At 33.3% G+C, this 22,106-nt stretch overlaps 2 protein-coding genes across 2 annotated transcripts in view; one reads left to right on the top strand and one right to left on the bottom strand.

The window, feature by feature from the left end:
- The window catches only part of LOC109846371 (transcriptional regulator STERILE APETALA), a gene marked incomplete at its 5' end in the record, with an annotated part of 38,564 nt that extends 22,416 nt beyond the window's left edge, over positions 1-16,148 (bottom strand). Inside the window, 1 exon segment of the mRNA XM_020415596.1 lies at positions 16,032-16,148. Within this exon segment, the coding sequence (XP_020271185.1) occupies positions 16,032-16,148 (117 nt within the window).
- On the top strand, positions 17,538-19,270 carry LOC109846370. Its single transcript, XM_020415595.1, has 2 exons — positions 17,538-18,441; positions 18,903-19,270. Exons 1-2 carry the CDS (start codon positions 17,538-17,540, stop codon positions 19,268-19,270), a joined length of 1,272 nt encoding a protein of 423 aa, XP_020271184.1.

Raw genomic sequence — 22,106 nt, 5'->3', positions numbered from 1 at the left:
GGGTTGTTTATAATTTTTAAATTTTTAGGGATTAGTTTCAATTTCAAACTTTTTTGTAGTTTTTAGATATTTTAGGGTAGTGTTTTGTATTTCTTTAATTATGAAGCGAATTGTTTATAGTTTTCAAATCTTGTAGGGTGTTGTTTGTAATTTTCCACCACAACTTATTTTCCCTAAACCTATTCGAATAAATCTTTTTTAATTACGGTCAGCAATAATTTCATTAGATTACTAAATATTTAATTATTAAAATTTTCTAATTATGAATAGTTTTAATTTAAGGAGGATTCTAAGATGAAGATAGGATTAGGTGTCCACATGTGAGCTTTTGATAGGATTAGGTGTTCACATCTCATCATTATAAATGACATGTGATAATTTTTTGAGATGGGAGGCTCCTAAGCAAATCGCAAATTTCTGAAACTTGTTTTTTCTATTTGTCAAAAAAACCCATAACGTTTATTTATAATTTTTAATTTTTTAGAGGTATGTTTGCGATCTTCTAATTTTTAAGGGGTTTTTTTGTAATTTCTAATTTTCTAGCAGGTTATTTGTAGTTTTTGATCTTGTGCGGTATGGTTTATAGTTTTCTACCACAACTTATTTTCCCTTAAATTTCATAGAATAACTTGGTTCAGTTTAAACCCAACGCCTCCGAACAATAAAAGGAATTCAAGCCCTATTTAACATAACTTGGTTCAGTTTAAACCCAACGTAGAGATCATACTCCCTTTAAAAGCACGAGTTTAGGAAAATCTTTCTATGGTCAATATTATCCTTATCTTTTTTGAATATTACATTGTTATCCTAATATATTTTAATTATCCTATCCTATTTGAATTGTTAATTAAATGATTTATCCTATTTATAATGAGACTTAAAATTTTATTAAATCATCTTGAAAATTATAAATTTTACTTATTTTAATTTAGTGAGAAATTTAAAAAATATATGCTAGCCAGAAACTAAAAGTTTTTTTACTTTGGATAAATTATATTGTAAGTTTTAAAAAAATTATAAAAACATCCCTAAAAATTCAAAATTTATAAAAAACACCTTGAAACTTTTAAACCTATAAACACACTAAAAACCGACAAATAACACAAACAACCCCAAAAAATTTATGAAACATATAATAAACACTCTAAACTTTTTCCAAATTACAAAATAAAACTCTTAAATTGTAAAATTTTTAAAAATCCTAATAATTTCCAACCTAACAATGCATTGAAAATATAGGAATTATAAATATCGCCTATATAATTTATAATTTATATAAAGTTCCCTTAAAGGTTCAATACAAATAAAATCTCAAAATTCAAATTTTACAAAAAAAAACACCCTGACAATTTCAAACACATTAGTAAATTAAAAGAGCAAATTTTCACTGTAGCCCCATTTTAAATTTTTATTAGCAAAATTGACTGTATCAAGTTTTATTTACTGAAATCGACCCGGTTTCTCGCCACGTCAGCGTCGTGGCGAGAAAGCGGGCCGATTTTTTTTTAATCGGCTTCGTAAACAGTTGGGGTTGGCAACCCCGACTGTTTAGTCCATCCCCTGCTAAGCGCTTAACTAAATGGTCAGGATTGGGAAACCCGACCAATTCGTAATACACCTATTTCGAATTGGTCGGGGTTCCCAACCCCGACCATTTAGCAGAGCCCAGCAAGCGCTGGGTTTTGCCACGGACGAAATGGTCGGGGTTGGGAACCCCGACCAATTCGAAGCTCATTTTTAATTGGACATTATATCCCATCTCATCTTCTCTCTTCCGCCCGTTCTCCCAAAACCAAAGCTTCAGATCTCAAGTTTGAACTCGTTTCTTCGGTGGAAATTCAAATCAAAAGTTATCTACAACGTTTTTAGGTAATTTCTTCTACTCCTCTCCTCCTTTAACATGTAGAAATGTAGGATTTTTTCCTTAAAAATAATTTTGCTAGGGTTTTCATTTATAAATGAATTTCGTGGGCTAGAGTTATTGCTGAAATTCGTTTGTATGATGATTATTATCGATGTAATTAACTTTTAGGGCATATAATGTTCAATTGTTCAATTTTAGGGTTTAGGATTTACAATTTGGGAATTAGGGTTTTTGGTTGAAATTATATGAGATTATTTGCATATTAATTTAATTTTTTATATTTAAATGATATAATTTTCTTTTGAATAGGTTGAACAATATGATGTTTATTGTTTGTTCTTATGGTGGGCAAATTAATTATGGGATGAATAATATGTCAATGTACGTCGGAGGGGTAACGACGCCATTAATGATCTCGGAATCATATAGTTACTACGACTTGGTTATGGAATTACACCAAGTTACGAAAATTGACCCACGAGAATACCGACTGAAAATTATATGCAATTGGCCCATAGGTATTGATAAAACATCCGTAGTAGAGATCTCGAACGATTATCATATGAGTATTATGTTTAATTTGGGCAAGTCGCAACAAACGGTAGAATTATTTATTGAAAAGTTGTCACATAATTCGTGCCAAATATTCAAACCTCCAGGAGAATTCCCACGCATGTTAGATATGAGAGTTAATTCCGATGGGTTTCTTTCTTCTTCGAATGAAATGGAGCGGGCTCAATTCGGTGGAACGTCAAATGTCATGAATAACGAAGTCTCTTATGAAAATATGGGGCCGTTAAGTGGGGCATCAATCGAAGAGGATGAAAGAAGCAATGACTCAGGAGGTGAAGAACAATATAGTGCACCAGTTAAAAGCATGCAATTTGTTACCCAAGATGTCGAAGATAATCCGGAATGGCCTGATGAAGCTTACGTTAATAATGACTACGTTGAGTACGAAGAACCACCCCCCGACGAGTTTGAAGATGATAAGTGGATTCGTTCTTCCACAGTAAAAGATATGTGCATCGGTGAAAGTTCAACTCGTAGAGGAGATGATGACGCCCCTTTTAAAGTTGGCGATTTATTCGAGACTAAGGACCAATTGGTTGATGCTATTCGTGAATACTCTTTCGAAAAGAATTTCAAGTTCAAGCAAGTTAAAAACAATCGCACAAGTTATGATACAATATGTTTTATGAACACACAAAGAACAGGTCTGACCGAAGGAAATGAAGCTGATTACTCATGTCCTTGGAAGTTATATGCATTTGCAGGAAAGAAACACAATTTTTAATTTAGGATCAGTGAATACTGCGGTGTTCACACATGTGTCAATCCAATATTAGAGCAAGATCACAGTGGTGCATCTGCCTCTTACATAGCACGGTTGATTATGCCAAAATTAAGGAAGAAGCTTGATCTAACGCCCGATAATATAATTGAGAAAGTGCTTGATACCAAATTCATTAAAATCTCGTATATTAAAGCATGGAATGCAAGGAGAATTGCGATGACAAAAATATTTGGTGATTGGGACAAGTCTTACGCGACACTACTTCAATATCTTGATGCGATCAAAAAAAGTAATCCTGGATCTGAATACAAACTCATAACCAAAGAGATCGATCCAGGAGTTCATCAATTCACCTCTGTTTTTTGGGTATTTGGGCCTTCGATTGAGGGGTTTAAATTTTGTCGGCTTATTCTTAGCCTTCGATTAAGATGCATGTAATTTCAGTACTTTATTTCAATATATACTAACCCGTTGTATATAAAATAGATGGAATGTGTCCAGATCTTGGCAAACCTCTCCAAAGGGGCATGAAAACTTTCACAGAAATGAGCTTGATCAGATGGAGGATGAAAAGGTATAAAAATTATAATATCTAAATATATTCAATTATGCGACCAATTGTTACCGATATCTAAATATATTCAATCAATATATCATAATATCTTCTTTATAGGTCAAATGGATGCCCTACGAGCTAGTGTTGGAGTCACTACCGGATATTTGCCGAGAAGGTGAGGATGTATGGCGTGCTCGCATCCACTTATATGCTTTGAGATTGTCGAAATGCACGTGCCTGATCGTGTGCTTCGACAATTTGGACTACGGCAACATATTCCAACGCCTGTGGAGAGAATAGAGAGAGATCCAAGAAAAGGTGCACATCGTGCTAATTGGCAAATAATTCGCCAAAATTACATCCATAGGTGGGTTTTAAGGGAGGAACAGGTAGTGATGGAGAGGGATGATGCACCTGACCTAGGTGTGTACCTACGGCGGTATTGGGGGATTACTCGCCGGTGGATATTTCAGGAAAACAAAGCCCCGAAGGAGTACATACCAAGAGGCCCAATCGAGAGAGAGTCGGTAAGTGTATAAGAAAAATATACAATTATTTTCTGCGTTTTATTTTCTCACCATCCACTTGATAATAATTTTCTTTTGGTTTTTATTTTATAGGTACAAGAGCTCGAAGAGCTTTCTACTATGGCACATGACGCATTGCGCACGACTACCGAGCAGGAGCCGAGGAACATGTTCCTTCGAATGATAAAAAAGATACGGTCGGCTCTTCAGAGGACGCGTCATGCAAGCCGTGATGGACGGGAGGAGCAACCAATTGAGTACGGGCGGCGACGTCGACGAGGACACACGGGGGCGGGATCAAGCTGTGCACATGATGAAGCTGGCGGCTCACAGCAGACTCAGGCTGGATGTTCACAGGCGGTTCGAGTCGACGCGGATGTCATGCACTCCCAACTTCACACACAACCGGACGAGGAACTTATCCGAGCTCACGTCGAAGGTGAACGAGGAAGGGGGAGAGGAAGAAGAGGGAGAGGGAGAGGGAGAGGAAGAGGGAGGGGAAAAGGCGTTGTTGATATTTGTTAAGTTTCGATTGACTTGATAGGATGTTTGCGTTTGAGTTGCAATTTGGACTTGATATGTTGTTTGTGTTGCAATGGATTTGATATAATGTTAAGTTTGCGAATATGAATTATACGTATTATATTTGTGTTTGTGATTGCATTGTGGATTGATAACAGGAGTATGGTTGCATTTTAGCATGTGTTATTTGTGATTATATTTTGTACTACAGGAAGTATTCGTTTCCAGGTGAATGTGCTCTGGAATGGGGTCTGCAAAATGGTCGGGGTTGGGAACCCCGACCATTTTGTGCACACACACTGGCCCTGAGTTTGGGCCCTGCTAAATGGTCGGGGTTGGCAACCCCGACCATTTCGTCCCTGGTGCTTGCTGGGCTCTGCAAAATGGTCGGGGTTGCCAACCCCGACTATTTCGTTGCTGGCCAAAGCCAGCGCTGGCTGGGCTCTGCCAAATGATCGGGGTTGGGAACCCCGACCAAATCGAAATAAGTGTATTACGAATTGGTCGGGGTTCTCAACCCCGACCATTTAGTTAAGCTGTTAGCGGGCGATGGACTAATCGACCCGCTTTCTCGCCACGGCGCTGACGTGGCGAGAAAACGGGTCGATTTCAGTAAATAAAACCATACACAGTCGATTTTGCTAATAAAAATTTAAAATGGGGCTACAGTGAAAATTTATTCTAAATTAAAAACATATGAATTATAAATATTCTATAAACAATTTATAATCTGTAGAAAAGACCTATAAGTTTAAAAAATTATAAAAAAACCCTTAAAATTCATAGTTTACAAAAAGGACAATGAGAATTTCTAACATATAGACACTAAAATGAATATACAAATTACTAATAACCCCTAGAAAATTAAAATTTTACAAAAAATATAATACTCTCTTTAAAAGTATAGATTTAAGAAAAACTTTTCATGGTCAATATTACTCATAACTTTTCTGAAAAGAACATAATTAATTGAAAACCTATTAAATTTGAAATTTATAAAAATACACCCTTATAGTTTAGTACATTGGAAATTATCCCTCTAAAGTTTAAATTTATTAATAATTTTTTGTAATTCCTTGATTTCAATGTAATGTTTAATAGTTGTTTATTTGTAAATTATAAAATTTTAGGGTGCATTTTATAATTTTTAAAACTTTTAAGGGTGTTTCTTTTGTAGTTTTCTAAATTTTCATTGTGTTTTCAGTGTAATGCATAGATACGACAATTAATGATGATATTGAAGAGTAAATCGTTCTTAAGATTATTAGGCCATAGTTAAGTATGCACATCACTATTCCTAGATAGTATTGTTCATATATGTAAAAAAATTTAGACAATCTATATAGTAATTAAAAGGATTTTGACTTTAATGTACTATTTTTTATAAATTATCTTTAATATGAACCCACCATATAATTTTGATTGTGATCATCATAATTTTAATACGTACGATTGATTAACTATATAAGTATATAGACCACAGATTACTTTACTTTCTCACATGAACTAATATTTGGCGCTTAATAATTTAAATTATTACTTTAAAATTTAATATAAAGAGGAGCTATAATGACATTTATTTATTTACCTACAAGATAATACAATCTCAATTCTTATTTTTTTGCTTGAGATTTATTCCATAATTTGAGTATCAAATTAGTAACTAAATAATAATTATTTATGCTTAAATTAGGATGATTGTAGTTAGTCACTCACTATGGAATTTTCATGAAGGTACCTTTCTTTCTATAGCTATCTGCAATACTCATGTATATTTTATAAATTAGTTGTTAATTTAACATATTAAATTACGTTTCCTTTGTAAAATTTTCTTCTTTGACTTTTGAATTATGTAACCACTATATCACCATTTTAACGTAGAAAGGACCTCACTCTAAATAGCTTCAAGCCAATGTTTGAGTTGAACTAAAGTAAATACTATTGCTACTATGTGTATATATTTTTTTAAGAAAATCATATCAACACTTTTTTAACAGAAGAGAATATTCTAACTCTGATATTATAATAATTAAATATAGCCGATTGAGTGATTAGCAAAAGAGAACTTATATTAGAAAAATATGAATAATAAGATGGAGAAGAAAGATAATGATATTATCAACAATATTTACCAATAGAAAACTACAATGTAAAGTTAACATATTTTGTGGAGTCCAACTACTAGTTATAAGCATCGAGGTTTCCATATATATATATACTTTATAATTTATTAAAAAAGGTCATGCAATCATATATAATAAAATTTATTTAATATTGAATAGTAATATCATTGTGATAATATCATTATTAGGAAAAATTATTCATGAACCATTATGTTCTTTACGATATATAAGCTATGCACTCCAAATTATTGTGTCTTTTATGGAGCCAAAAAGGATGAGTACGAGCCTCTAACATTTTGCTCTCACAATAGCAAAATCCACTAAGTAAATGTGGATATTCTAGATGAGTTATATGTCCTATATTGCGTCGTCAAAAATAATATAATTTAGCGACACTATCTTGCGTCGCCAAAGATATAACTTTTAGCGACGCAGAATGAAGCGTCACTAAAAGCTACACTTTTGCCGACGCTAAATTGCGTCGCCATATGTATAATTTTTAGCGACAAACAGTTTTGCGTCGCTAAAAGCTATGTTTTTTCCGACGTTTTGGTTTTTGCCTACGCAGCATGCGTCGCCAAAAGTACTACTTTGCTGACGCACCCTTGCATTTGAGAAAATTCTGCATATCTTTTGCCGACGTAAAATATTATGCGTCACTAAAAGATGTACTTTTCCCGATGCATGAAGCGTCGCCACAAGTGTTGATTTTTACCAACACATGTTGTTTTGCGTCACCAAATATTTTTCTTGACGCACTTTTGGCGACGCATTAGCGACGCTGTATTTTGCGTCGGGAAATATTTTTCTCGACGTTTTTTAAACTTTTACCGACGTTTTTGTTTCGTCGAAAATGCTATATTTTGTTGTAGTGTATATACAATAAAATTGCCATAAGCAAGTAAGTTATAATAAGATTTCTCACATATCATTTGGGGCAAGATTTGATAGGGACCTTGCATCAAAGAAAAAAAATTATATTTAGAGCACATGACGAAATATATCATAATCTCCCTATACTAATTTTGCAAAAAAAATTATTTTTCATACTTTTAGTTTTACTTCTATGATATGGAGAATGAGCTATAAAATTGAATGAGAATATTAGATAATGTAAATATAAGTGAAACCACAATAAAAAGTTAATGTGAATATGAGTGAAACCACAACTAAAAGTTTAATGGAAATATTGCAAAAAAAATCATATACAAAATTCCTTTGCGAATTGAATGATCACCCATCTTTTGAAGACTTTAAGATATTAATAAACATAGATGTTGTATTAGATTAATGTGTTTATAACTCACAAATAGTCGATTACGTGGCCACTGTCTGGGTTGAAGGAAATAATGATAATATTTTATTTGAGAGATTATTGAGTTGACAATCAATCCTACAAAAAACTTTGTTTTCTTTTCTATTTTTATTCTATTTTTATCAATTTAAATAATTATGATATTTAACAATGTGCATTGCACGTGCATCTCAACTAGTAGATCATAAAAGAACCACTTTGATACAGAGGTTTCACCTTTACAACACTCCATATTTCATAGACAGATGTGGATCTCAAATATACTTTTAGCCATTTATAGAAATTACAAAAAAATTCAGATATTCAAACAAATACCTGAAAAATATAAAAATTGCAAAAAACCCCGTAAAAATAAAACATGACAACTAGCACCCTGCAAAATCTAAATTTGCAAACCACCCTTACGAAATATAAAAACTACAAGCAAATCCTTTAAATTAAAAAATTACAAAAAACCCCAAAAATCACTAAAATCTTAAAATTTTTAAAAGTTACAAATAACCACATGAAATCTGAAATCCCAAACATCCCCTTTAAATCTAAAAATTAAAAACAACCTTTAGAAAAATCCTAAATTACAAATAGACCTCTAAAATTATCTAAAAATTATAAACATCCGTTACTAGGGGTTTTCTATCAAAAATTATTGGTGGTTTAAAGTGACAAAACATAAAACTTAATGGGATTTTCATCAAAATTTATTGGGGATATTTTGGTTATTTGACTACATGAACAAACAATGTTAATTTTGAGAGTTTTCTACCAAAAGTTATCAGAATTTAGAGAAAGTTCCAAAGATATCGCAGATTTGATTCCAAATACCTAAATTTATTGTGGGTTCAATGAAACTTATCCATATTTTAATTTTGGATTTTTTATATAAATAACCCCCAAATTGTAGGTATTTTTTAATTTGCCCCAAAATTCTTTTATTCCCTCAACTTTGCCCCTCACCTTGATCTTAAGAGAAAAAAAAGAAGAGAAAAAAAAGAAAAGCAGATTCACCAAGCAAGCATAGGCATAACACTTGCATAAAATATACAAAACATGCTTATTGAAATGTGGATATGTTTTAATAATATGAGACTCCTACTATTTTTATTCAAACACACCTTAAAGAAAACAACATGCATCATCACGTGGTGGAGATGATATCCATATTTGAAAGTAATAGAATGATCTAATATCCATCCAATGATCCAAATCCCAATGCAAAAGAGAATCCATTAGTTTTATGAGCATCGGATTCCCGAGATCTCTCTCTATCCAATATCTGTTACTAATCTCCAAAGATAGAAAGAGTACAAGTAGGGAATTAGGCCAGATAGACTAAGGGGTAAGGAAGGAGAAACCCACGTGGAGATGAGAATTGGAGGAACTAATAATAGCCGTAAAGAATGATATGAGGTAAGGTGGATACGTCTCGGATATGATATTTACGACATCCGATCAACTTATCATTTATGAATACGGTCATACGGATAAGATTACAGATATACATGTGTGTGTATGCAGATACATGTGGATACGAAACGAATTAAGAGAATATCATATCCCTCCATATTTATGAGAACTTGGTGATTCTCCTAAAAACACAAAAAATTGATGTGTCATCTAAACGCATGATATGTGTCATAAAAAATAGTCATAAGTCCTTATCTTTCACCTAATTAAGAATCCTCATCAAGTTAAAAATATCCATAATTAAAAAATTCTAATAGTCAAAATATGTAGTAATTCTAATCAAATTATAACTATCCATAATTAAAAAAACTCAATAATCATATTCCTCCTTTACATATAAATTGGTGAACTAATCCTAAAGGCTCAAAAACATGTCCGATGTCAAAAAATAGCCACATATCCATATATCCTATCAAAAATTGACATGTTGACACATATTCCTATCTTCACCTAAGAATCCTAACCAAATAAAAACAATCCATAATTACCAAAATTCTAATAATCAAAATTCTTCTTTCTAATCCTCTTTATATAAGAATTTTAATCAAATTAAAACTAGCCATATCTTAAAATTTGTATTAATCAAAGCCCACATTTATATAGAAGGGCTTTTCAAGATTAGAAAAATATGAACCGCCCCCTTTAAATCCAAAAATTACAAACAATCCGCTAGATCTAAAAATTTACAAATATCTCATTGAGATCTAAAAATAAGAAACAACATTTGATAATTCTAAAATTTCAAATAGGCCCTAAAAATCATAAATGTACAAGCAATAGTTTAAGATTCAAAAATTACAAATAAACCACTAAAAATCCAAAAATTACAAATAGAATCATAAAATCAAAATATTATAACTGCCCCTTTTAAAATCCATAAATTATAAAAAATCCTAGAAAATTCAAAAATTATAAAAATCCTATGAAAAGATTAAAAATTACAAATAGCCCTTTGAAATTCCATTAAAAAATTTTACAACTAGCCCTTTGAAAGTTATAAAAATTACAAATATCTCCTTAAAAATTGTAAAGATAACCCATTAAAAGTTTTGTAACTAGCCCCATGTAAGTTGTGAAAATAACAAACATCCTGCAGAAAGTTTTGAAATATAAAAAATAGCTCCTTAAAATTTTTACGAATGATCCCTTGAAAGTTTCAAAAAGCACAAAAACTGCACAAAAAATCAAAACATCATAGATATCCCCATGAAGGTTGCAAACAACTTCTTAAGATTCAAAAATTACAAATAAACCTTCGAGAGGTCCGAGAATTGCAAATAGTGGCATAAAATTCAAAAAAAAGTAATAAAGTGCCCTTTAAAATCCATAAATTACAAACAATCCTTAAAAAATCCAAAAAATTATGAACAATCATCTAAAAATCCAAAATTTACAAATAGCCCCTTTGAAAATCAAAAAAATTACAAACAATCCTCTGAAAAGTTCAAAGAAGACAAATAGTGCCATAAAGTTTTATACATAAACACCTAAAATTTTTGCAACTAGCTCCATGGAAGTTTCAAAAATTACAAATATCCCCTAAAAATTTTATAAATAGCCTTGACAATTTTACAACTAGCCCCCTGAAAGTTGTAAAGTAACGTACATATTGCTGAAATTCTCAAAATATTCCAAACAATTCCTTAATAATTTTGTAAACAACCCCTTAGAAGTTTCCAAAATTTCAAACACCCTTAAAGAATTTGCAAAAAGCCCCCAAAAGTTCTGTAAATTATAAATAATCTCATGAAAAATTTGCAAAACCCTTGAAAACTTTACAAACACCCCATTGAAAAATTCAAGAATTACAATCCTCTAAACTTTAAAAATAGCACCAACAAAATTCTAAAATTATAAATGGCCCTCTAATTTAACATATTATATTACAATATATATAGTATTAGTGTTGGGAATGCATGAGGTGGGAAGGTATAACGGTCATGGGAAGCCTTGTCCTCGATACAAGGGGATAGTGAAACTTTATAGACCTATTTTGGGGATTAGAGGAAAATCCTGATCTCATTCGTGTCTGGACATAGAAATCCTAGTCGTTTAGTTTCTAATAATCAAAACATTTTATTTAGATTTATAAAGGAGTTTAATGGTTAACATATCTAATTTTGAGATTGCAATTTATCTAAGAAAGACCTACCACTCAAACTATATTACATTAACTAATAAAGAACTATATTCTCTTCTTTTCATAACACAGCAAAGAGAGGTACTCATGTCTCTTCCTTTCTTAAGCATTTAACATATTAATTAATTAATGATCTATAAGTTATAGTGTACAAAGATATATAATCATTCATCCCACTTATTACACTAGAGTAGCCTAACATATTCGAAAGGTGAATAAACCAATATAAATAAAACAAATAAATAGAAACAAACCATGCGAGCACATGCTTAATACTTTTATTATTGAAAAGAATATAGCTCACATGGTACAAAAGAGTTCACTAATATGCTTGTTATTTCCGAAAAGCTAAAATGAGCTCTCTCGATCATCAAAATTAACCTCAAATCCATTAATCTAAGGATTAAAACTATTTTAAATTTCATGACCAATAAATATTCGAATACTTTGGATATAGATTCGGATATTTCACTACACATTTGTATCCGTAATTATATCCCATTGAATATAGATATTAGTAACAATATTCACATCCTAACCGATACGAATACGAATAAATCCCCGGATACAGTTATTTTTTGGCCCTTTTGATGTAACTAAGTACACAATTGTCACTCTTCCACATAAATTATAACTGCATAATCTAAATATACTCTTCTGTGCTGGGATGTAAGCCCATAAAACAACAAAAGAAAACTTCACCAGATGCAAAGAACCTGACAAGTGTGACCTACAAAGTATGAACTAATGTCGCATACATAATGAAGAAAGATACACCTTAAACAATATGGGAAGGGAGTGAAGTGAAGGCTTCCCAACAAACCATGAAAGGAAATGATGGAAAAGTAAAACAAAAAAGACTGAGAATTAAAAGGGAAAAAAGAAAACCAACGAAACATATTTTACAAGAGTATATATCTCTTCTGTGTATCTATAAGTTGCTAAATTTGAAGGACCTCTCTCCCCCCAACAAAAATAAAACCTTGTCTATCTTTTATAACCACTTGCATGATCCATTTATCACCAATCCAATAAGGGCCATAGAAAAGATAAAAAATAACAAAAGATAAAATTAACATAATTATACTATTAAATATTTTTAAATCCATTAATAGATCTTAAAAGTAAGAGTACTCAATTAAGAGCAATATTTATAGATAAAAGTTAAAAAATGGCCTTCTAAACAAATTAGATTCCAAATATCATACTTCTAATGAATGATTTCCTACAGGAAACTAATGTCTCAAACTCTGACCCTTTAATTTGTGTTCAAATTCAAACTGGTTAAAATTTTCATCGGGCCTAAATTGTCGATTGAATCTATAATGTTGATTTAAGAAAATAACGCTTTTGGTTTTGATGTTTTCCCCACGTGCTCAACAGTTTTAGAAATTGCCCGAATACCCTCACACTTTCATAAATCCAACGAAACACTTGACAAAATCAATAGAAATACCCTCACAGAGAAATATACGCAAATGCTCACTCATGGAAAATTCAGCGGAAATGCATGTCCTCCACCCAACAAGACTAGACTACTCCCCACATCTGTGTCATCACATCACGCGTAGGGGTGGTAAAAGAACGAATTGAATCAAATACTGAGATGTTCGCATTTGTACTTGTTCGAATTCGAACACGAATTCAAATATCCATCTTTGCAGCTTTTCGAATTCAAACTGATCAAATACTCTGTATTTGATAAATATTCATGAGTATTCACAACGATTTATCGAATATCAAATTATATTCATTCTGCTAAAGAATTTTATTTTTAAATAGTATTTAAATTTATTAATGAAAAATATTTCTTTATAGTTATTATGCATATATTTAATTCAAATATTTTATTAGAAAACTTACTTAAAATTCTTTTAAGTTTCTAAAAAATTAGTATATAGAACTTAAGTAGAAAATATAAGTACGTTAAAAATATAAACTTATATATGTGATAATACAAATTATAAGCGATCAAATTTTAAACGAATATTTGATAAGCAAACGAATCAAATATACCCCTGATTAGATTCTATTTATTAATGAACTTGGATAGTAAATATTAATTGTTTGGCATTAAATGAACTACCGGATCGAATATGACCGAATAGTTAGTCGAATAATTAATGAACTATTTGTTAATTATTTGGTTCGTTTCCACCCCTAATCACGCGCACCAGAGTACTAGTAAGTCTAGTATTATATTACAAAAGGCAATATTTACATAGCCTAAGAATGCGCAAGTCATTTTCATATAGTTAACTATGTTCACAATTTATTAGTAAACTTCTTGGAAAAGAAAAATAATAATATTTCATGTATACTCCTTGGGTTACATTTGGTATGCAGACATGAAATAACATGTGTAATGTCTAATTCCAGCTAGATTCATGTGTATCAAATTTACCCTCATAACTCTCTCTTTGGGGTGTACCCCTTACTTTTAGATGGGCTCCACAAGAGGGGTTTTGTAAATTATCCACGACTTTGCGAAATTGAACCTCCTAGTTTATTTTTATTAAAAAAAAAATCATGTATACAGACAAATCTATATATGCTGAATAGCGGTATCCATTGTATTGTTTTTTTTTTAATAATGGACATACTCATATTAGCACCAATTTGGGATGATACAATAAACTGCAACTTCTTTAGGTAAATGAATATCATAAAAATTAATACGTTGTACATATGATATAACACAAGGGATGTGACTGATAAGAAATAACCAAAAAGATTGGATGTGTTGTTTTCCCCTATTTGGTAATAAACCCCTCGAAACATAATTAACGCATTTTAAAGTTATTATGACCCATGAATTCTACAGAATACACAAACCAGCCAACCAACCAACCTTTCCCCCCTTTTTGTTTCTTATCACGTGCCCGATGCACGTGCAAGTTAACAAGGCGTAACGTGGAGGGGAGGGAGGGAGGGAGAAAGCAGCCAACCAAATCGTTGGAAGGGGAGAAGAATTCAGCTCTAGCGTTGAGCCCATGCAAGGCATTTATGCTTCTTTTCCCACACTTTCATTTCCAAGAAAGGAAGATTATAAATAAATAACTACGCACGTATATATGATAATAATAATAAATATGTAGATTCATCGCATGTGCTCATTGATCCATACGCGCCTAGGCTAGTTAGATGCATAGTTTTTTGATATCACCCCTGCGTCATGTACCATTTAATTAATCAAATTAAAGCCGTGGTTAGTGGGTTCAGTGTCCCCACCATCCCGATCATGATCTACTTAAAGTAATAGTATAATATTATTAATAACAGCAACAAACCATTTTCCAAAGTCTAGTAGTCTTAGCTGGCACTTACGACTAGTATCATCATAAAACTTTTTAAAGTGTTTATTTGTGGGGAGAAGAAACTAATAAAGCGCTAATCAACAGGATCAACACCTCAATTATAACAGTGAAACACGCCTAAATTATAAGCAAGCAAGATAACTGGGGTATTATTGTATATATACGTGTCCCATCCTTATAATTAAATTATAAGGGCATATACGCATACGTACGTGCTATTCTATTCGTAAGTAGTGATGATTTTATTTCCAATCTTTTTACCTCGGGATAAAATAAAATAAAAACACAAAAGATGGCCAGATTGAAAGAGAAGATTGAGAGCGAGAGGTAGAGCGCGAGCGTGCTAATGTTATTAAAAGCACAGAAGATGGCCTTCCTCTTCTCCTCTCGCAGGATACACGCCAAGTCTAAAGTACGGCTTTGGCAACAAACGGACAAAAACCCTAACGGGAGGGGTTTTTTATTTTTATTTTATTTTTTTTCTCTCTTTAACAAAAACGGAAAAAAAAAACCATTCAAAAGTGAAAGGGAAAAATGCTAAAAAAGGAAACGTCCAGCGCACCGAAGTAGCATTTTTCTTTCCTATAACTATTTTTTTTTTAAAACAAGCAAAAGAGAAATAGCTATAAATGGAAAGTTCTGGCAGCTACTCGCTCGCCCACTCCCTTCCGTTTTCCTTTTAATAAATTTCCTTTCATCAATCAATTTCAACCACTTTAGAAATTCAAAGAGAAAGGAACATCTGCCTGTTTTATTTATTTATTTATTAAGGTAAAGATTATAAAGCGAACAGGTAAAAGTCCTAGGAAATTGAGGGAGATGACAAGGAAACCCTAGCTAGGAATAATAAAATCTATCTCTAAAAAAAAAAAAAAGAAGGAAGAAGAAGAAGGAAGGAAGGCTTACCTGGAATACGGCAGCTATGGCAGGTGCAGCGGCGAGCCTACCCCGGGTTTGAGCGGCGTCGACAGTGACTCGAACAGCGACGGCCTCGACGAAGTGCTGGGGCCACACGGCTTCACATGGATCGATCTCTTTTGGGATCAGACCGACAACAGTACACCAGAGGCCGGAGAGAGAAGAAGGAAGGAAGCTGGAAAGAGGTGGATTATTATGATATGATTGATACGCACGCGCTCAACAACCGTCACCCGCTTCTATCAACAGTACGACATCCCCACTCATCACATCTCCCTCTCAAATTTTAAAATTTTCCCCCTTTTTTGCTCTTCATTTTCGAACTGATAAACTAGGGTTTTGCTTTACATTTTTCTGAGGGCAGAGATGATACTTTTATTTTTATTCTGTAGTATAAAAGGCGGCTTTGATGATCCACGGCCGTCCGATCTTCTGAAAAGAGGAAAATAGTGCCATCCGATTCGATTTTCACCTGCAGCGCTTGATCTGCGGTCTTCTTCTATTTTTTTTTTTTTTTGGTTGTTTCCCCTATTATTTTTGAAAACCAAGCCTCTGACGAAGTACAGTAACAAACAGACAAAAAAGAGCAGAATATTTGAAATATTACCGGAACAAGCTGGTCAAACCGGAGAGAGAAACAGGCGGAAGGCAACGTTGTAACAAAATAATGGGCTAAAATATCAGGCTGGAATTTTTTTGTTCACCTATTTTAACACTTTGGTGTTTTTTATTAGGGGTTTTTGCTTTTAGACCCATTTGTTTACTCTCATTTATCTTTAAACTCAATTACTATTATTTGTATCTTTAAGCTCAATTCATCTTTTGTATTTATCTTTAAGCTCAATCTTCAAAATACTATATTTTCACCACTTGTTTTTATATTTTAGAGATTGGGTTTAAAGATAAATACAAAAGATGAATTGGGCTTAAAGATAGAAATAATAGTACTTGGGTTTAAAGATAAATGGGAGTAAACAAATGGGTCTAAAAGAAAAAACCCCTTTTTATTAACAGTTTGGGCTTTTTTTTGTCCCCTATGGTCAAATACACCCAAAACTAGCGAGAAAATTTTGAAATTAGTCCTAAATCTTTATTATTTTGATATTAGTCCCCTATAACATTCATATCATACTCCCTTTAAAAGCACGAGTTCGAAAAAATCTTTCGGTAGACAAAAATACCCTTCCATTAAGTAATGGTGAGTTGGTAAGTTAGTTGGAGCGGTTACTGCGCATGTTAGCAAGCGATCTTTTCCCTTGCTAACTTACGCATCCGCTGTGATCTCAATGGCGAAGAAGAAGAAGAAATTTAGCAGGAAAAAAGTTCTCAATTCAGGATTAGGAGCTTCGATCTCATCTCTGATCAATATCGAGGAGCGTTTAGATTCAAATTCTGTTGGTAGCGGGGATGATGATAACTCTCTCATGGGATCTACGGGTCCAAAGGGAGCAATGAAATCTAAATTGATGGCGGAAATTCAATGACAATGAAGCAATGAATGAAGTTCTATATAAGGGCCCTTGGTTTTTTGGTTCTAGGCCAATGCTTTTAAAACCTTGGACTATTGATATGGAAACAAATAAATCTGATGAGTGTTTGTATCCTTTGTGGATTCAACTGCCAGCTTTGAGACTAAATTTGTGGAATTCCAAGAGTATAAGCAAAATTGCCAGCATCATTGGAAAGCCTATTACAACTGATATGTTGACAGCTAACAAACAAAGGTTGACATATGCCAGGGTGTTGGTGGAGGTCAAAGTGTCATCACCTCTACCTGACCACATCACTATCCAATGGCCAAATGGTAAAACTTATAATCAGAAGGTGCTCTATGAATTTAAGCCTAGGTGGTGTGGTATTTGCAAATTTGTGGGTCATGACACCAACTTCTACAAGAAAAAGAGAAATATCCAGAAATGGATTTCTAAGGTAAAGCAGGTTATTGGTGATAACAGCCAGGTAGCTCCCATCTCAGAAATGCATAATCTGAAAGTTGCCAATCAAGATGTTATTGAAGGGAATAATAAGGGAAAATGTGTTGCACAAGAGTTTATGCAGGCTAGTAAAAATCACCAGTCACATGTGCATGTGGTGCATGTTTTAGGGGATTATTCAAATAATGAGACTAGGTCTGCACATAGTGAGAGATCTAGATTGTATATGAATAATGGAAAATCTCCTTACAAGTTTTCAGATTATGGAATGCACTTTCAGGGGAACTCTTCTAATAATGAGACACATTATGCAGATAATTCAAGACTGATCATGAACTCTGAACCTGCACATTTGGTACAAATTCTGGGGGAGGCTACTGAGGCTAGGTCTATGCATGTTGTGCACAGTCAATTCCCTGAGTCTGGGAGTTCCCATGAATATAACACATGGATACCTATTCAAGGTAATAAAACTAAAATATCTAGCAACTCTATTGATGTTTTACCCAGATTATCTAATAATAAGTTTCCTGGCAACTCCTTCCTACTATTGGAGAACATGGTTTTTGACCCCTCTACAGTTGATAGAGGGATTTTGTTAAAATGAATCTATCTTTTTGGAATGTGAGAGAGTTAAATAAATCCTCTAAACAACTGTTGATTAAGCAACACCTACAGTTTTATCACCTCTCTTTTATCTCTCTCCTGGAAACAAAAGTTAAGGAATCAAAAATGGTGAATACAACAAGGAGAATTGCTAATGAATGGAATTGGCTTTCAAATGTGAATAGCTCTGAGAAGGCTAGGATTCTTATATTATGGGATCCTAACATCCTGGATATTCAACAAATAAACCTCTCTAGCCAATAGATTTCTTTTAGGGTCAACTCTATTGATGGAAGATTTTCATGTGTCATATCATCAGTGTATGGTTATAATAATATGCAAGCAAGAAAGGATTTATGGACAAAATTATCTCTTATTCATAAATCAATTGGTAACATACCATGGCTTATATGTGGAGACTTCAATACAATGCTATGCAGTGAAGAGAAACTTGGTGGCTCTGTATTAACTGATGCTGACACCAATGATTTCAGCTCATTTATTGAAGATTGTCAGCTCTCCCACCTGAAAACCATAGGATGTTTCTTCACTTGGAACAACAAACAAGACCAGGATACAAGAGTTTGGAGTCGTCTGGACAGAGCTCTAGTAAATGACGACTGGATTCATCAATTAAACTCAGGATACAAGAGTTTGGAGTCGTCTGGACAGAGCTCTAGTAAATGACGACTGGATTCATCAATTAAACTCTAGTCATGTGGAGTTCATGTTACCTGGACAGAGCTCTAGTAAATGACGACTGGATTCATCAATTAAACTCTAGTCATGTGGAGTTCATGTTACCTAATTTTTCAGACCATTCCCCAGCTATTGTCTCAGTTTATGAAGATTGTTCTCAAGGTAAAAAGCCCTTTAGATTTTTTAAAACGTGGACGGAGCATGCTGATTTTCTACCCATTATTTTTGCCATATGGCAATCTCCTATTGTTGGCTTTCATATGTATTATGTCTGCACAAAACTTAAAAAGTTGAAAGGATCTTTAAAGTCTCTGAATAAAAGACATTTTGGAAATATAAGTGAACAAGTTATAAGAGCTAAAGTTGAGATGGAGGAAATCCAAAAGAAACTTCAGGCTAACCCTCTCAATCCTGCTTTTATCAAACAAGAAAGGAAGTCTAATGCTTTATACAATAAGCTCTTAGATCATGAATTATCTTTCTATCAGCAGAAAGCAAGAATTGCCTGGTCTATTCAAGGTGACAAAAATACCAAGCTCTTTCATTCAGCTATTAAAACCAACAGGCACAACAATAGAATTCTGGTCCTCTATAATAGTCAAGGAGTTAGGCTTACTGATGGTGATGAAATAGTCAAAGAGTTTATCTCTCTTTTTATAAAAACTTGATAGGTGTTGCAGTTCATACTACCAAACCTGAAGATCAAGTTATTCAACATGGCACTTGTTTGAGTGCATGCCAAGCCAGAGAACTATTAAAGCCAGTCACTAAGGATGAAATTAGAGGAGCAATATTCTCAATGCCAGATAACAATACCCCATGACCTGATGGGTTTAGTGCATCCTTTTATAAATCTGTCTGGCTCATTATTGGTGATGAAATCTCATTAGGAGTTGAAGAGTTATTTAAAACAGATAAATTGTTGGGAGCTGTTATTCCACCTTAATCACTCTCATTCCAAAGGTAAAATGTCCTAAAACGCCTGCTGACTTCAGATCTATTTCTTGTTGCAATTGCCTCTATAAAATCATTTTAAAAAATTTAGCAACTAGAATTTAGGCTGTTATAGGGAGTATAGTCAATGAAGCTCAAAGTGCATTTGTGAAGGGTAGACAAATTTCAAATAATATCTTACTTGCTCATGAACTGGTGAAAAATTACAGAAGGAAACACTTATCACCAAGGATTATGATCAACATAGATATCTGAAAGGCTTTTGATTCTATAAGTTGGGATTTTATGCAAGAGATTTTGAAGGGGCTGGGTTTTCCTCTGGTCTTTATTAAATGGATCATGAGTTGTATCTCTAATCCTAATTATTCTATCTTCCTGAATAGAAGTTTACATGGCTTCTTCAAGGGTGAAAGAAGACTGAGGCAAGGGGATCCTCTCTCCCCCTACATTTTCATCCTTGGTATGGCATACTTGACAAGAAGTTTGAACCTGTTGAAGAATGATACAAACTTCAAATTCCACCCAAGTGCAAAAAGCTAAAAATAACACATCTAGTATTTGCGGATGATTTACTTCTTTTCTGCAAAGGGGATTTTTATTCAATGAACAAACTCTTTCAATGTGTAAAATCTTTTGGAGCTTGTTCTGGCTTGGAGGCAAATCCTACAAAATGCTCTATTTTCTATGGTGGAGAATCTGAAGCTATTAAGCTTGCCATTAGCAATTAACTGGGTTTCTCTGAAGGAATTCTGCCTATTAAATATCTGGGCCTTCCCCTAATCTGCAAAAGGATGTCATACTTGGATTGCAATCCTCTGATCATGAAGATTTCCAATTAATTCCAAAGTTGTCTGAAAAATAAAAATCTGTCCTATGCAGGTAGAATTCAGATAATCAAAAGTGTCATAAAGTTGTCTGAAAAATAAAAATCTGTCCTATGCAGGTAGAATTCAGATAATCAAAAGTGTCATATTGGGTGTCCAAATTTTCTGGACATCTTCTGTCCTATGCAGGTAGAATTCAGATAATCAAAAGTGTCATATTGGGTGTCCAAATTTTCTGGACATCGAGCTACATTCTTCCAGTTAAAGTTCTACACAAAATTGATGAGCTATGTAGGAGTTTTTTATGGGGCAAATCAGACCAGGTATTCAAAACTTCTCTTGTATCATGGAATAAAGTCTGTGTACAAAGGAAACATGGTGGCTTGGGGATTTTTTCAGCTCAACTTTGGAACACTGCTGCTGCATTAAAACTTCTTTGGAATATTCACATGAGTAAGGAACAACTGTGGATTAAATAGATCCATGAGAATTACCTAAAAAATAAGAGTATTTGGCAAGTAAATGCTAGGAAGGGGGATTCTTGGATGTGGAAACAATTACTGAAAATCAAAGATAAGTGTCTGGATTTGTATGGAGGAATTGATAACCTCAAGCAACTTATCAATTCTTGTTGTGTCAATTCAAAAATACAGCTTTCTGGTTTATATTCCTGTCTATATCCTGTAACTACTCAAGTTACATGACATGACACAGTTTAGGAAAAATTGAGTTATCCTAAATACTCGTTCATCTTGTGGTTGGCAGTTCAAGATAAACTCTAAACTCAAGATAGATTGCTCAAGCATGGGATTATTCAGACATCTGTTTGCAAGCTGTGTGATGGTTCTAGTACTAAGAGCCGTAAATCGTAATCATCTCTTTTTTGAATGCACAATGTCAAATTGTGTTTGGAATGGTATAATGGAGTGGCTTAAATTCAAATGGAGGTGTTGTGAATGGTCTTCCCTCTTGAATTGGTACAGTTCCAGATTGAGGGGTAGTGGGTTTAAGCAAAAAATTAAAAGGATGACATTAGCTGCTACAGT

This window comes from Asparagus officinalis, chromosome 6 (assembly GCF_001876935.1).
Source record: "Asparagus officinalis chromosome 6, Aspof.V1, whole genome shotgun sequence".
Lineage (NCBI taxonomy): Eukaryota > Viridiplantae > Streptophyta > Magnoliopsida > Asparagales > Asparagaceae > Asparagus > Asparagus officinalis.
This window is presented reverse-complemented; position numbering and strand designations above follow the sequence as displayed.

Bases quoted from the DNA above. Each gene is read 5' to 3' on its own strand.
- LOC109846370 (XM_020415595.1), top strand. From the start codon at position 17,538: ATGAATGAAGTTCTATATAAGGGCCCTTGGTTTTTTGGTTCTAGGCCA. The intron at 18,442-18,902 runs GTAATAAAACTA...TCATATCATCAG, and splicing joins CACATGGATACCTATTCAAG to TGTATGGTTATAATAATATG.